This window comes from Toxotes jaculatrix, chromosome 18 (assembly GCF_017976425.1).
Source record: "Toxotes jaculatrix isolate fToxJac2 chromosome 18, fToxJac2.pri, whole genome shotgun sequence".
Classification (NCBI taxonomy): domain Eukaryota; kingdom Metazoa; phylum Chordata; class Actinopteri; family Toxotidae; genus Toxotes; species Toxotes jaculatrix.
The window spans coordinates 6874210-6892305 of NC_054411.1; the positions used below are offsets into that span (position 1 = coordinate 6874210).

The 18096-nt window shown below is 41.7% G+C and overlaps 1 protein-coding gene across 1 annotated transcript; it reads left to right on the forward strand.

The window, feature by feature from the left end:
• The first annotated feature begins 200 nt into the window (after positions 1-200).
• Positions 201-10622, forward strand: gpr146 (G protein-coupled receptor 146). Its single transcript, XM_041063080.1, has 2 exons — positions 201-502; positions 6015-10622. Exon 2 carries the CDS (start codon positions 6056-6058, stop codon positions 7055-7057), a length of 1002 nt encoding a protein of 333 aa, XP_040919014.1. The 5' UTR covers positions 201-502; positions 6015-6055; the 3' UTR covers positions 7058-10622.
• Positions 10623-18096: the final 7474 nt, after the last annotated feature.

Below are 18096 nucleotides of genomic sequence, written 5' to 3' on the forward strand. Positions count from 1 at the left end.
AGATAGGAAGAGTTTCTGGGGGACCATCTATGGCTTGAAGAAGGCAGGGTTGGACTGTGCGTGTGTGTGTTTGTGTTCCCCCACCCGGTCCCCACCTCCCTGCCCTCCGTCCAATCAGAGCAGAGAACCGGCCATTCGGGCCTCGAGTCCGTGGAGCGGCAGCAGCGGAGAGCGCAGCGAGGAGACGGTGGGGGGAGGGTCACGTGTGTACACACCGTAGGGCTCAGCAGCACTCCAGCAGTAGTAAAGTCTGCAACGGACGGCCCCTTTTCAGAACAAGCCTCGTCTGGAAAGTTGATAGATGAGGAGCGAGACAACCGAAATGCGCTAAAACGGCTCTTTTTCGCTCTTTTCGAGGCTTTCTGAGCGCGGCGGGAGCCGAAGCGCGTACTTCAGGATGTGTGTTTGTCAAATGAAACGGCCGAGAAATGCCAGTGGAAACGCTACATCCAGACCCGATGCCTCCGTAGGTTTGTCGCCGAGCCAAATCTATACGTTTCTGGTGAGTTTTGCTTTCTTTTCTGCTATTTCTGACCACACATGCGATAGGTTTGCACTGAATCTACAGCCTAGAGCGGCAGAAAAGTGAATTTCCCCCCCGCTGTAGGTGGCTATGCAGAGGGCGAGTAGCTTTAGTTGTGCCAACAATAGTCGCAGGAATGGTAGAATAATGGTGAAGCCGTGACAGCTATCCACGCTTTGATCTGCGCAGTCAAGTGTGATGGGAGAGATCCAGTGTCCGCAGCAACAATAAAGAGAGAAATAATAAGCTGGTTTGTTTGTCCCACTGTTTTAACGACGCATTTTATATTTGGGAAACGACACCTGAGGGTGTTTCTCACTGGATCAGTTTTCTCAAGTGCTGGGGGCTTCATTAAAAAGCTCCGCCATAAGAAATAATAGTTAAGAAAAGTTTTGGCAGGTTGCTCTTTACATGAGTAATAGTGCATTTAATCTTCCATTGAAACCCACAACCAATGGGATGTCACAGTGAGTTTGTTTAACCATATGTAATGTTTATAACCGCTAGATGTTTTTTTTTTTTTTTTTTTTTGCATATTTACACCAGTTCACCTAGTTCTATTTTTTAAAATCCAGTCCTCTCAACACCATTAGACATCTTTGTTTTGATAAATGAAACTTTTAAAGTAGCAGTTGAATAAGATGTACTAACAATTTAGCTTGTAATTATGTACAAATATTCAGATTCTGGCTAATAAGGATGATGCACATCTAACAGTACTCCTACTGATGATGATAACATGGTAGTGATATTTTGTGATGGCCAGCACATCCACCAGACCACATTACACATTAACTAGAAAGCCGAGTGTGTGCTATTTGCGTGCTCAGATAAGTCTTACCGATCACCAAATTAAATGCTTCTTGAGTTAGGCTTTGCACTTGCTGTTGTCAGCTTCATCCATGTGACCAGAGAGGATGTGTGTGTGTGTGTGTGTGTGTGTGTGTGTGTGTGTGTGTGTGTGTGTGTGCCTGCTTAATGACAGTAAGCCTGCTTTGTGCTGACCATTGAACTCTGACTTTGTTGACGCCTGTGAAAGTTCAACATGTTGCCGGAAAGAAGCTGAGGAGGCTTTCGACAGTGACCATGACTTGTGCTTGACCAGAGTCTATTTCACTAGAATCTGATATGAGGAAATATTGGTTTTCCAAAGTATATGTGACGTTGTTCCACATCCTCTGTGCAGCAGTTAGTGAATCAGATCATCAACATTCTGCTTTCTTTCATTGTTGTTGTTGTTATTGTTGTTGTTAAATAGTTGATCTGTGTGTACAGTTTGCCACACAGTCAGTAGTTTGTAGGCTTCCATCCAAAAACAAGCACACAAATTCAGTTAGGACTGATAATGATTTGGGGAAAACATTCTGAATTATATAAAAACCTCCCCACAGAAATGGAGTCAGTGGCAAGTTTATTAATAACCTCTGAGAGCTTAGTAATTTTAATTTGCAAAATGTTTTGCAGCATTAGCATACACCTGAAGCCAGATCCCTCCTTAATACTCTCTGTTAATGGGCTGCTTTCCACGAAAAATAGGCTGCTAAGAAGATCACTAAACCCAGGAGAGGTTTAGGGTTTTCTTTAAATGAATCATTTACATCTTAAAGGCCTCTCATTCTGTAAGTAGTTTGTTAGTTTTGTGTGCAGTTACTTTGAATTATACTCCTCATTAATTGGCAGAAGATTCTGCTCATCAGATGTCGCTTCACCTCTAATATCGCTGAACAGTCAGCACATGTGTGAATGTGGGTCGCATAATCTTATTTTCTTTCTGTAGTGCTTCTGCTGCTGCTCCACCACACGCTCCTGCAGACTTGAGAAGCGAATCATGTGACATCACTCAGTACTTTCTGAGAAGGGCCTGTAAATTCCAGTAAGGATATATGAGGGGTGTGGGCCCAGTATGTCACACTACTCCCATCAGCCCGCGAGATCTGCCTTCAAAACACTAAGACGTCAAGCACGTGGGCGTCACTCTTATGAGTTCGTGTTTGGTGGGGCTGGACCGTGCTGACGCAGGGCCTCCCCTTCTGGGAATATTTAACTTAACCACTTTTGACATGAAGTGGTGCAAAAAGTTCAGACAGGGCTTAACCTAGTCCTCGACTGCAGCCAACGTCATGGACAAGGAGAACACAACAAAGATTTTTTACTCACGTTGTCGTTGATCAGAGCTTAGGTTATACTCACTTAGCCATGTAGTGTTACGTATGGCACCTTGATAGGCTTAAGTTATTCTCTCTTGCAGACACATACACGGACAGCTTCAGGCACCAGGGACACATGTTCTCATTATGTTGCTTTCAAGTCTGCTTGGAGTCCACACCCTTGTAGTGCAGTGGCAGCAAAGTGGAGGATACACGGATGTCTGCACGGAGCCCCACGTACGCTCTCTGATGACGAAATTTGCATCATTTGGACCATCGCTGACCCTCGCTTAATCACGGATGCAGAAAGTTTAACACTAGCTATGGAAAGCAGCTAGCAAGAGGACAGACACAGTACTGGAAATAGTGATCTTTCTTATAGCTGTGGGTCTATGCATAATTAATAGGGAGTAATAGGACTGGGCAACATGACCAAAAACAATCCAGCAAGAGAAAAATAAATTGTCATTTGACAACTCCCAATGCTGCCACCAGTACATTTTCAGCTTATCATCTCTGTGCACGTGTGTTACAACTGAAAATACTGCCAGTTGCTTTGCTCATGTTAACAGAGTATCTCTGACCTTCACTCAGCCCTAACAACGTCACCTCCATCTGTTGTCTTGACAGAATCTGAAATGGCCCTCATTACCTTGAATTAAAGCAGGAATGGCTCATACTGGATGAGTGTGTGTGGCGCCTCTAAGTCAGCAGTAGACATTTTCTTTCACCTCCCCTGTTTTTCCCTCAGCTGAGTGGAAAACTAGAGATTTCATTATCACGGGCTGCTGGCAAAATGTGCAGAGCTAAAGTGCAATGACTTTCACAACACCAGATCACCAACATCACTCTGGGCAACTTCTACAGTTGCCCAGAGTGAATTGATGCAGAGAGTGTAAAGCTTGTAGTGGTTGTTCACATGGTTAACATGAAAAATCTGCTTTAAAATATTATGAATTGTTAGCTCTAGAAACTGTAGAAACTTGCAGGATATGCTTAGGAGACAAATAATATTGTTTTCATGTGGCACGATTATATCGTGTGGTAACTATTGTCATTGTCAAGATCTTGAATCAGATACTAGGCTAATCTTGCTCAAGGAGGAAACAGGAAGGGTTAGGGTTAGGGTTTCCGTAGTACTTGATCTGAATTCATGATTACCGCACATCTGCTTGTTCAGACCTCTTTGGACACATAACCAGCAGTTTAACAGTAATTAAACACTAGCACACCAAAAAAAAAAAAAAACTATGAGTCCTTTTTATGCAGAATTATGACGTACCCTGCAGCTGTCGGAAGCTGCAGAGTGAGCCAACGTGATAATGACAGGGTGGCAGAAATGTCTGTATACAGCAGGTGCTAATGAATGGGGACTGCCGACCACAATGCAGTGAGCTCTCTTTAATAATCACCAGCTTCTTTTAAGGTCATTTTCTCCCTAAGTGATGAGAGGTTGTTGAACGAGTGAAGGGCGAACAAACTTCCAATCTACAATACATTCAGAAAATAGTACATAATCTATGGGACAGGACCATTGCTAATTATGTGCTTTTGTCTTGGTCTGTTATAGTCAGTGAGGCACCTAGCTGCTGGTGTTAGAAAGGCATGTTTACAAGAGGGCTGGCCAGTGCTCCTGTTCTGGGAATGACAGGGTTTTTTTGTGAGGAGTAACTCTACACTTTCTTCCTCCTGATCCCGTTCCAGTCCAGCTCTGAGCTCCAGCCTCCACTGTAGTCTTCACTGCAGCCAACTGGAGTAGTATAAAGGAGGGACTGAGCCCTGGTGTGTGTTTGTGCGTCTGTGTCTCCGGCTTAAGGCCAAAACAGCCCCTCTGTAGTGGAGTTACGTAAGTAAACGGAGGAATGTTTCCCCTTTACTGGCATTGTTACTCATCCTCCTGAAAACAAAACTCCCTTCCTACACTTTGTTCCAGGGTATTTTTTCAGGGGAGAGATTTCCGGAAAATTCTGCACAGATTAGAACATGTACGTATTTCTTCTTGTGAATTTGATTTTCTCTCCAGAGAATCGTTCTTTCTGAATCAGTTTTGAGAATGAAGCAAAACATGTGGAAACAGCCAAATCATCACTCAGGAAATAAAACACAGTGAACTTGGGTGACATATCTCTGCAATCTTGCCGGAGTCTTATGATCTTACTTTTCCTTGACCAAAGCAGTTTGAATAATTTATTTGAAATGACCTGAGTTAATTATGCAAAGGGAGCATTACATAACTGTTTAAAAACTTGCAGCCCCACTAGACATGATACACAAAGGCTTGTGCGCGGTGGTTTTCTTTGACCTTGCCCTGAACTCCAACCCCACAACTCAATCCTCACTGACCCTTCACCAGAGCCTGCTTCACATTTCACTCTCTATAAATCTACCAATCATCACGTGCCCAACCCCCAGCCAACTTGGCAGGAACCTGAACAGAAGGTGCAAATGCTTTACTCGGAGCAGTGTTCCTCTTTATCTTGCTGCTTGACCATGTGAAAAGCACAAGGGTAGCTCTGCACAGGCTGCAATGGCCCTGCATGTGACAGAAAGAGAGGCAGAGCAAGAGGCGTCAAACAGACGTAGTTTTGTATTCTTCCACCAGAACAAGGGCTGCGTTTGCTCTGGCCGCTGTGTGTCTCAGAGAGGGGAAATAGTGGGTTTTGAGTCTGAGCTCGCAATTGAAACATATTGTGAGGCGTTCGTATTCAGCCAGTCAGATGCAGTGAAGTGAAATTAACAGTGTTACCCAGGCCATAATAGCTGTGCCGTGGCTGACGTGTTTTTGTGTCAAGGCCTTGCTTGCTAGCACAGAAAGCAGTAACAGAGAGGGCTGAATTCTGCAGCCAGGCAACGTACAAACACACACACACAGACTTCTACATAAAATTCACATATAATACATAAAACGTAGGTTTAGATGAGCTCATAGAAATTAGAATTAGAATTTTGATATTGCTTAATTTTCTCTTATTTCAGAGGCTGAATTATGTTTTGGAACATGTGCAGCTCCATAGAATGAATATGGAATGATGTTCTGAACTTATTGGATTGTTGTTACTGTTATTGATTGCTGTGACATGAGCAATGAAACTGCCTGTGATTGCATCTACATTAATTTATCTTTCTCACATAACTTTTATTGAATATTGTATAAAAGTAGCTGTAGTCCTACATAGATTATTGTTAAATTATATGCACTGTATCATTTAATTTAACTTTGTAATGCTCTAACTAAAGCAGCATCATCCAGCTTTAGTTATATTGTTACTGCTAACTGATCACAACATTGACATTTGTTATTAGTTCAGTAACTAACTCCTTTCTCCCTGACTTTCTGCCTGCAGTCGACCTGTTGAGAGTGCTTGACCTGTGTCAGAGCCCAGCAATGTGGATCTGCATGGTTAACAATGAGACGGACACCAGCGTGGACTTCCGGCTCTGCCAGGACTTTGGCCTCATTCTGTCAGTCTTCTCCCTCATCTACCTCCTGGTGTGCTTCCCACTGGGGTTATGCTACAATGTACTGCTGGTCGTGGTTAACCTCTCCAACAAGGTGTCCATGACGATGCCAGATGTCTATTTCGTCAACATGGCCATCGCGGGCCTTGTGCTTAACGTGGTGGCGCCCGTGGAGCTGCTGAGCTCCACCTTCACCCGCTGGCATGCATGGGAGTACAACAATGAGGTCTACATCACCCTGCTCATCCTCTTCAACATCTCATCTCTGGTTATCATGTATTCCACCACGCTGCTCAGTCTGGACTACTATATAGAGCGGGCCCTGCCTCGTACATACATGTCCAGTGTGTATAACACCAAACATGTGTGTGGGTTCATCTGGGGCGGTGCTGTGCTCACCAGCTTCTCTTCGCTGCTTTTTTACGTGTGCAACCACATCTCCGCTAAGATGGTTGAGTGCTCCAAAATGCAGAACAAGGAGGCAGCAGACGCCATCATGATGTTTATCGGCTACGTGGTTCCAGCTGTGGCTGTTCTTTATGCCTTTGTTCTCATTTTGCGCATTAGGAAGGAGTCCACACCTCTGGATCAGGACTCTGCTCGGTTGGACCCTTCTATCCACAGGCTGCTTTTAGCCTCAGTATGTGTGCAGTTTGTACTGTGGACCCCATACTATATGACCCTGTTGGTACACACTGTAGTTGGGGCGCCAGGGTACGTTAGCAATGCACATTACTTACCTACCTATTATTTCTTGAGATGTGTGTCTAAGCTGCTGGCCTTCTCTAGCAGTTTTGCGATGCCTCTCATGTACAGGCAGATGAACAAAAACTTCTCCAACAAGCTACAGCGGCTGCTTAGGAGGCTGCACTGCAGAGACCAGTCCTGCCCTCATGAACGCTCAACAGTGCAGCAAGTGGTGACGTGAGATCACCCCCTGGAAGATCAACGGCGCCCCCCCCACCCCCCCACTTCCGCCTCATGGCCTAGCCGGCACTTACCACCAACCCCCCCCGCCCTCAAAGAGCCAGTATCCGACTGGGCTCCCTCTCTGCTCTGGACAGTGTTAAGAGCAACATAGCTAACTGTGGAATTTCCTGTCACCTTCCAGAACTTGATCTGATCTATCCTGTTCTGCTGTGAGAGGACAACCCAAACAAAAACCACTAAGTGCAGTTATTTTTTTTATTATTTTTTTTTGGTCACAAAGTGAAGCTCTCCACTAAGACACTTCTGGTTTCAGGGCGGTAAATATGGCAAAATCAGCAAATAACACTGACTAAATATCCTGTTAGCAAGAGACTCCCAATCACTTTACCTTCGCACAGGGCGTGGTTTTGTGCTAAGAATATTGTGCTGACAGTATGCAAGTTTGGCTAATGCATGACTGCCTAAATTTCACTGTAAAGCCTCAGTATGCTATTAGATACAATTTATTTTTGAATATTTGCAGTGTCACCCTCCGGCATGATGCTTTCCTCTTACACACAAGCAGAATCAGTAAGCTATAATGAACTTGCATTTCGTGTCAACATTGCGAACCAGTTTGCCAGTGAACAGCACCGTTTACTGCCCTAAAGCTAGAGGCCTTAATCACTTGAATGAGAAGACACTTCTACCTTTTCACAGCTGAATTTACTTAAATGCATTGAGAGTGATTCCTCATGATCAGAGTAAATATTCTTTACATTTCAGAGGTGTAGTACAATATTAATGGTCTCTTCCAGAAATTCTAGCTTAATTTCAAAAGCAGTTCTCTTTACTGACTCCAATGCTACCCTGTAGCTGGAAGTAGGCGCTGGTATGAAGAGACATACCATTCATTTCATTTGTATAGATTGAGCTCTGAGTTTTTGATCCACTCACAGGCATAAGGAGATTATTCTTGCATATGTCAAGCTCCACAACAAATGTCATAAAATAAATTTATATACATCCACACCACTTTGAAGTCACACAGAACTACATGAAATGCTTACACAAAGCTTGTATTCAGGGCTCAGACATAACCAGTATACCTCTTGTGATCTCTGCTGAAATCACATCACCTGTTAACTATAAGCAGTTCATATCAACTCATTAAAAATCAGCTCATTAATTTGAGCTGAGATCCTCAACCCTCTATGTGATTTGTTAAGCTGTGCTTTGCTTCTGTAGGAATCATGCATGCAGAGCCCCACATAGGGTCAGTGAAGTCCACACAGGGTCGCAGAGAGGACCCCGAGGTGGTGGCATGTACATTCCCTAAAGTACATGCACACTTGTTGAGTGGCTGGGAGGTTTTGTCCAGTGGAAATATGCGCTATCAAAAAACCTTCACAAAAGTATGAAAGACTTGCCTGCCAAGCACCTGCAAAATGTGTATTTGAGACAGAAGTGGAGTTTGAACTATAATGCTGCTCAGATGCATCAACGTAATCTCCACATTACTGGCAAAGCTGCTTTGCTTCCTTGCCTGGCAGTGAAAAGTGAACAGACAATTCTAATAGAGATGATGAACCCCAAAGTGAACCATAAAATGTTGTTCTTGCATGAGGTCTGTGCATCACTACATTAATTTAGTTGTGTTTTTTTTTTTTAATTCATTTGCTTTCTGCATGAAAGGGCCAGTTTATTAATCATCCTGTGAACAGGTACACCAGCGAGGTGGGGCATTCACTTGAAGAGAAATGGAAGGTAGGCACACTGTTACATCCCACTCACAGACAAAAATAAATGGTAATCACTGTACCTTTGAGTTTTTCATTTACACCTTCAGTTAAACAATTGTGCTTGACTTTGACTGAAAAATTTAAAGGATTGGACAGTGATCCGTTGCTTGTCATACATACTTAAAGTTACTATTCACAAAATATCACATACAAATACTGTTTTTTCTTCCATCTCATGTATTAGGGATATTTTGTGTCTGCGGTTGTGATATGAAACAGTGTCCAACAATTTATTTTTTTGCTGCATAGCCCCACCCTCGTTATGTGTATCTACAATCAGTCAGTGGGAAGTAATTAGTAACTGTTTATTTTCAGCTGAAACTGTGTTTACATTATGCGCTACAGTGTGTGCTGCCCCATTTAAAAAAAAAAAAAAAAGGAAAAAAAAACTTGTACGTATCGTGACACAGTTAATCATTATTTGAACTCAGTTCAAAGTCCTAATGCTTACTCTTCATTTAAGTTTGGAAGCCAAACTGTAGGACTTGATCAGATGAGAAGTGGTTTGAATCAGAGCTTGTAACGATCTGATGGAGGAAATTTAAGCAACAATAGTTAAGATTGTGTCCATTTTATGCCCAGAATTGGTGCATTGTATACTGTCCGAGATTCCAGTTGTGTCCACTTTTATTTTTACCAAAAAAAAAAAATCAACTGTTATTTAATCAGTAAATCCAATGGTGACACTTGAATTACAGCAAACAGAATTGAATGTTTCCCCTTTTTTTCATTATGAAAAAAATCCTTTTTTTTTCACTTGAGCATGTTTCCATTCGTATTCTTATGCAGATAACATGGACAACATTTACATCAGTTTTAAATTAATTTCATGAAAACATCCAATTAGAATCACTGAATGACTCTATAAAAACATTTAGGAGATTTAAATTTCAGTCTGGATCTGAATCTTCAACAAACTACAGAAAGTGACTGACAATCATAGTGATTTCTGGAGAATAGCTAAATAAAAGTTACGACCACTCAACTTGCTGCGGTGCCACCTTTAGGCAAAATGCCATCAAGTTTTGCCAGATTGCTTGTTTATGTTTTCATGTGCCATCTAAATTAATTGCATAATGTATTACATGATACATTAAAGAATTAAAGCAGTTTAAGTAAAGGCCTAACTTTTAACACCAAATTCTAATCAGTTCTCCCTACTCCATGCTCTAACTAATTTCACTGAAATCCATTGCAAGGTTTGAAATATTTTGCTAGCTAGAAGATGTGACCTAAGACAAACAACTTGGCTGAGATTATAATTAGCAGTCACCACAAACTTACTGCACAATATTCATAACTGGCAAATAACTAGCTTGATCAAAGTGGGCTCTAAATCACACCCAACTCAGACGACTGCTCTGTCTGTCTGGGTTTGGTTTGTTATTTCAGAGGGGCCATAATCTCACATCAGTGCAAAGAAATTTGAGTGATAATCACTGAGCTCAGCTAAATTGCTGAAACAGACCGAGTGTAAAAACACCCTCAAAGTTCTCGTGTTTCGAATGCATGCAGATACATTTTAGCTATTTGAACGGCAAAACCTCAAAAGTCCAGATGAATCCACTTTCAGATGTGATGCTTTCGTGACTGTGTATGCAAGTGTAAATGTGTAGTACAAAATAATGTGTATATATTGTATGTGAGAGATTTACAGGAAGATACCATGCTCTTTCAAAAAAAAAAAATACAGTATTATTTTCTGAGAGATATATTTAGATTCTGTAAGTAATCTACTCAACTGTCCACTGAGTCAAAGACTGATTAAACAATAAACTAACATGGATGTTATCACTCCTTTCTATCTCAATGAAATCTGACAATATAACCTGAAAAACAGCCACCATGCAGCCTGTTGCTGACCAAACCTCACCAAACCTAACAAGTTTTAGTGAGACCATCTTTGAAATAGGTGCCTTGTCCCCAAAAATGTCCCTTGAAATAGAAAAATACTGTTCTTACTTAATTGTTTTCTTTTACTTGGAAAAGACTACTTGACTAAATTGGTAGGTTTTGCTTTTATCTATATGCATCCATCAAAACAAAATAACGTTGGATTCTAGCTCTACAGCCCTCTAATCCTGTGATCAGGTCAGGGCAATGGGCAGGTTGTCCAGGGTCTTCCCTCCTTCTGAGCTGCAGCGACAGTGGATGTGAAGGATGCCACAGATCCCCTCCAACTCGCCACATTGCTAACAGCAGATTGCTTGTGGCGAGAGCCTTTAACCACACCACTCAGACTGGGGAAAAGAGCAAAATTCCAGGCATTCTGAGAATTGTTTTGTCTCCTGTGGGTCTGACAGTCCAATACTGTTTCCATTTGCAATGAAAACAATGTTGTGTAGGCTACATCTGATAACAGTGCTGCATACAGAACTGTGTGACTGCCTGCAAGTAGCGGCTGAAATGTTGCAACAGGAAGCTAGCAGGAGAGAGATGGATGAAGTGATAGATGACACAGTGAAAATCTAACTTTGTAACGACATGAGTTTAAAGCTCAATTATCAATCAAAGCACAATTAAAGCTCAACAAACTGAGGTGAGGTGTCATATTACAGAGAGGAGTAACCATAAAGCATCAGCTGTTGTTACCACTACGCTGTTCATTTCTTACAGACAGATCCTGCAACAATAACAGCGTTGTGTTGCACAATAGTGTGTGTATTAACAACATCTTAAGAGCCAAAGCACAGAGCCAAATATAAGAGGTCCAACAGGAGGAGGGGGAGGTCTTGAATTATATGTACTACATCTGGAAATGATATGATAATGGAGTGAATTGAACGTGGTTGTCATGGTTGCCGTTTCCCCCTCTGAGGACTAGAGTTTCAGGGGGCTTTTCCTTGACTCTGTTAGCTCACGCAAACAACACAAAGAACGCAAACCATTAGTCAGATCGGTCATTGTGTAGTTTGAGCAGTTCATCTGTATTTATGTTATTTTTCAGGAAGATAATGATGCAAGAGGCTTAGAGTTTTTAGACTATAACTAAGCTGAAAAAGCATGACAAAGTGCCAGCCATTTTGTTTCACATTTGCATTTATTCATCCAGTGGGACATGCTTATGTTTAGCGACATAGTGCACAAAGGTTGCAGGTGAGACATGAGTGCATAGCATTTTTATTTTTTGAGAGGGAGATAGAGAGAAGTACAAGGTAAGTAGGTACTCTCAGAAGAGGTAGGTTTTCAAGCGAGCAAATGGGTGAGCAACCAGTGTAACATGCTTTAGTGAGTTTCTTGTCTTCACTGTCTAATTGCTGTTGTGCTTCCTTATTTTACAGTGGCTATAATCAACATTTTTATAATACCAATGCATCATATGACAATGTGAAAAGGGTAATTTGTAGTGTTGATCCTACAGAGAATTGTCATCTGAATCTGCAGCTCCCCTCAGTTATAGGCAGTTTCATAGCGAGCTTCAGCTCATTGTTTAGTTGTCTGACCCGCAGCTTTACTGTTTTGATTCAGTCTCACCCCTCTCATAGTGTTGTCACAGCTGTTAGCAGGAGGAAAAAACTCTAAAAGGCAACTAGACACTATGCCTAGCACCAAACAGCAGACACAGTTAGTGACCAGCTGGTGAACTCAGTGGAGCATTTAGCAGCTAAAGAGCAACACATTTCCCTCAGGACTAGGATAGAGACCAAAAACATAATTAAAAAAGAGTGAATATTGGACTTAGATTCACCAGGTGTCCAGAAACAGGACTCAAAAATTGTAACGTCCCACCCTAACTGCTGGTGTTATGTCTCTGTTGTGTTCACAACTGGTTTCTGCTGCCCCTGAATGGCCAACAAAGTGCAGGTTTTATGAACAAACATTTTTGGGAAATATTCTTATTTGCTTTCCGATGGAGAAGAAGCTTCAGCCAGCAGCCAATTAGCAATTTGTATAATGGAAATATTTAAATAAATATATATCAGTCCAAATTTTAGAGGATTATGGCCCTGACTAGTTCCTGGGTGGGAGCAGTTGCTAGGCAACCACCAGAGACTCTAGACCCAGGCCAGCTGTATCCCCCTCATTCTGGTCTTTGTGCTAAGCTAACTGGCTGTAGCTTTATATTTAACAGACATGAGTGTGGTATTGATCTTATCTGTCTGATATAAAACAAAGGAACATTCTGCCAAAATGTCTATCTACTATAAATTATCTGTTTAGATCTGTTTAGGATCAAACTGGCAAAACTGGAGCTGTATGCAGCTTGAACTGGAAACTGAGAGTCTAAAACTGAGCTGTGTCAAATTAGATGTTTCACATTGTTTTCCTCAGGTTGCATTAAGTCAAAGTGTACCAGGAAAAGCTTTCAAGCATCTGTCGGGGAACAGGGTAACGCTGACATAGCACAGTTTTTAATGTGCTACATTAGCCTTAATGTTGTTTTTCCTCCTTTAGAGGTTCAGCCAGACCAAAAGCATGAGGGTCAACTTCAGTCGTACATACAGCTTCGAACGTCAGACCACCTATGTAGCCAGAACATTTGGCTTGTGGCTTTAAATGTTTTATCTGGCTGTCAACCAGATTTCACACACACAGCCCAAGACCACCATAGTTTTCCTTAGTGTGGGTCAAATTAAGCTGCAGAATGTAAAGAGGAGACCAAGATGAGACAGGTTACAGTTAGTATTTTAGAAATATATATATTTCTAAAATATATATGTGATCACATATATATTTTAGAAATATATATGTGATCAAGTGTGTCAGAAAGAGGGCAGCAGCAGGAATAAAATCCTAAACCCTTGAATCAATCACCAGGAGGAGAGTCAGAGACAGAGAGACTGGACAAAATTTATGAAGCAAAACTCATCATGTGAAAGAAATCAGAGAGCACAGGTTAGGAATTTTGAGAGTGCACACAGGAAAGGGATTTAATGCAAAGGAGACCACTAGAAGGAACAACACAGATAAAAATGGTTCAAAACGTGTGAACTGATTGTTGTTGATTGTATTTAGAGCATATTCCTGGATGTTCCTGCCTGACTTCAGACAGGAACCTTTATCTTTGACCCACCACATCACTTCAGCTCTGGGGAGACAAGTGGACCGGGGCAGATGCTTGAAAAACAATCCACCCTTCCTCCCCTGCCAATCCTGCTCTTGGATTTTCCTCTTCAGAAAGGGAAGCAGAGAAATTAAAAAAAAAGAAAAAGAAAAGAAAAGAAAAACATACTAACAATAAAATCCCAGCATCAGCTAAATATCAAACATGGCCCTGGAAGCAGTGCAGAGGAGCTGGACTGGGCAGGATGTTCCATCCAGAGATTGTGGTTGTGGCTGTGGGAGATGTTGGATGGAGCCAGAAGCACATCAGACGTAAGTGGAGGCAGATGAGGGTGTTGTACCCTCCATCCCATCAGACCTCCCACTTCCACTTTCACTCCTCCAACCACAAGCAGTTAAACCCTGCAACTTCCCATTAATAACAGCGGTAATGTCCCGTTCATTAGATGTCACTGGATGGGAAGTGCTGTTGTTCTTTCTTTCATGGGGAACCTCTTTTTCTTACAAGCAAACAATAACATTATTATAATAATATGTTTTTACAGTTATGGTAGGATTTCATGGTTATCAAAATAACAAACCGAGACCAATATAAATGTTGGATTCTCCTTGTCATTTAGCATAAAATTCAATTATTGACCCTTCACCCCTTTGAAAGTTTCAGAAGACAAAGTTCAAACTGATACTTTCAACTTTCACCTGTTCATGTGTTTTGGTGCAGAAAATCACTTTCACAAACCATCCTCATGACCTCATCAGCCATTTCTTCCAGCAGAGCTTGTGCAGTGATGTCCCTATTTCCTTCAGCTTGCCAGACATTATTCACTGTTTATGCCAGTGGGCCACCCAGTGGACATAAACAGGGAGTGCATCCTCCGTCACAACCCTGAGCAAATTAATGTAGCTGGAAGGGTCTCACAGAGGAAGTAGCTTAAGCCCGGTATGTACATTCAATCACAGAGATCACGAAAAGGCAAAACATGAATCCAGTCTTGAATGTGCGAGATGATATGCTTACCCTTTTCAGCCATAAAACTGACAGAAAAAGACATAAAACAGAACAACAAGTCTCTATAAATAATTTTGCTGCAACACATCACACTGTTTCTTCAAGTGGTTTATATCAGCTTTTCCCATCGCACATAATTTCAGCCATTGTTAGCACCTGCAAGGCCTTTTCTGTGTGTCACTTAGAAGTACATTTTCCAGATGAGGCTCACTGTTTACTTAACCTCATGTTACCTTACTTAATCAGTTCCTTGGACCTGCTTTTTAATCTGGATAAATCCTAGAGTCACTCAGTGTCACTGCTCCTCTTTCTAGCCTTTTTTCCGTGTTTTTAGGGACGGTTATGACAAATGTACCAAGTCTGCTCTCTACTGGCTTGAGTAATATCTCTTCATCTTGGTCTCATTTCATGTTATCACTATTCAGGGAAATGTGCATACTCTCCTTCTTTCCTTCCTCTCCTGTACCCTCCTCTATTTGGCAGGCTCTGGCACCCTTCCACTGGACTGATCTCTACATCCTCACTTTGCCCCCATCTGTGTGAAGTCGTATGGGCTGAATGACTAAGATTTCAGGTAGTTGACAGAAAATTGCACAGATCTGGCTTCCTGTATGACCTCTCAGACTTTCTCTTCTTCTCTTTTTTCATCTCAGCTGCTGAGTTGACTTTCTAACATGACTAAAGTCCCTTGCTTCTAACCCATGGAAAACTCGTCTGTCCCCTCTCTTGTCAAAAACCCAAATTGTTTGTGCCGGCAGGGCTACCAGCTGCCGTACTGACCCTGTCAGCTCCTTCAGACCATGGCTGCTGCTCTGCTGCTCCATTTCCTGACTTCCAAAATCAGCTTCTCCAAGACACGAGGCCATGTGCCATCTGCACTCAAATCAGCAAGAGATACTCCTCTTCTCCAAGATGAAGCCAGTGTTTGACCCACCTGTCATATCCGGCCTTCATTTTTCATGCTTAAACAAGATAAGATAAGATAGGATACTTTATTATCATACTTTACTGTCATACTTTATTGTTATTTATTTCATGTTTAAAATAAAGTGACAGTGGGTAAGAAAAGAACAAATAAAAAACAATCATAAAATTGATCACAAAATCACAAAACTGACTGTTTTGAGCCCTTAACTATTCTGGTTTTAAGGTAGAGACTGTGATCCTTTTGTCACTAAATATGTCCACAGACAAAAGTTTTCTCACTCCAACCTCAGTGCCCCTTCCCTTTCTTTGGAGTCCCCACATGTTTTTTGTCACTGCTAGCCTGGAGAGCTTTACACAGGAGTATACATATTCACATGTTTCCCCCTCTACCTGACTACCTTATAACGTAATATGGTAAGTAAAGCACATACCAGCTCAATATAGCTAGCCTTCTTTTGTTAGCTGCTGTCAGGCTCATGAACACTGCCACAGTTCCTGCCCTGTCTTCGTTGTCTCCCTCCACTGGCTCTCTGTTGTTGCTCGTACCACAGTCAAAGCCCTGAAGCTGATGCAGAGCACTGCCAGACAGGCTGCAACCCCATACCTCCAGGCAATCATCCAGCCTTGGCCTTGACTTCTTCCTCCCCTCTGGCTGTCTGTGGATGAAGTTCCCCACCTCGTCAGGACCTCAGAGTCGTTTTCTGTCCTCTGGTGGCAAACTGAAAATTCATGTCGTCATGGAACACAAATTCAATTTTATATGAAGATTCCAAAGTTATTTCCCCTAACACCTGATGTTTGTGCACCCACATGCTGATAATTTTGTCCACTTGACCTTAATAATGGTAGGAAATGAATTATCTAGGACTCCTTGAAATCAACAGTAGTATCCAAGATAATATAGTTTCATTACTTTGGTCTAGTTTGATGCAATTGTATGTATATATATCTCTGTTGTATGGTTATGGTTATTGTATGTCTGCAGTTACTTCAAACACCTGCAGTTACTCCATCCAAAGAAACACGACACTAGCCAACATCACATCAAATAGGTCTCCATAGCCACAGTTTGGACACACAGATTAGTTCAAATTATGTTAATGCCCAGGAGCAAAGGCTCTGTTCTGTTTCCCCCTTATTGAGAGTGAAGGCTCACAGTTTTCTAAGCCTTATCAGAATGTAATTGTAGTGCTGAGAATGAACATTAAATAAGCAAGGGTTGATGTCTTTTGTCCCAAGTGGGAATCGATAATCAATACAGATCAGTAGGAACACTGTTTTACAAACACATTCACGGTAAAACCAAGAAGGGTCATGAGCAGTGTGTTTAAGACTAAGAGCTAGACAACCCAGGTGAACAAATACTGCAAAAAAAAATATAAGTGGTTTCCATAACAACACAACCTGGTCAAGGCAAACTCCACACTGTACTTATTTGCTGTCCAAACCTTCCTTTGTGTTAAAATCAGCACTCAGCCAGTTCAGTTCCTGGACCTTTTTAGATGCCCAGTGGACACTGAGGATCACAAACTGTGCAAAAAAAAAAGGGAGGCAGAGAAAAGGAACTCTGATGAAGCACAGTGTCAAACCATGGCTGACAGATCATCTCTTGCCTCTCTGCCTCTCCCGCCCTCCTCTCCTCTCCAGACAGGGTTGGGCCAAACAGCAGGTGGTGCAGAAGAGAAGCCCGGACATGGGATTTAGAAACCTCTGGTTCTTTGACTTCTGCACCGGACAACCATGGAGGAGCAACAAATCTCAAATTTTAAAAAGTAAGTGTTGTTTTTGTGTATTTCCACATCTTTGTTATTGTTTGTGGTTTTAGTGTTTAGGACTTAGTGTCAATTTCAAGTAGCATCTTAAAAACAAGGACAGTTTACAGTAAAATTAAGGTTGATGAGCTAAGTCTAGTTTACTGTATGTATTCATTAATTTGCAGTTAATAAGGTGTCTGTTCAGTTTCAGTATAGATGGGGCTTTCCCCTATGTCTTGTGAATCCAGTTGCATAATGAGTTGTATATTATGTCATCAACAAGCTCTTTATCTTGCTCCATTACATGTCTGGAGTGGCTAATTGTAGTTTCTTTGTACTCACTTTTACATAATCTTAGGTCTTAGTGAAAAATAAATAAATAAAATTAAATAAAAACGTGCAGACATAAACACAGCCTGCACAAAAGAACTGTTTCAAAGAGTGTTTTCATTTATTCCAAAATATCCTTAGCGTATTGTAAAAGGGTAGACCAGGATTTATGTGTCTAATACGAGTAAACAAAATTTTGGGTGAAGACAATTTCTCAGAATGCAAATACTAC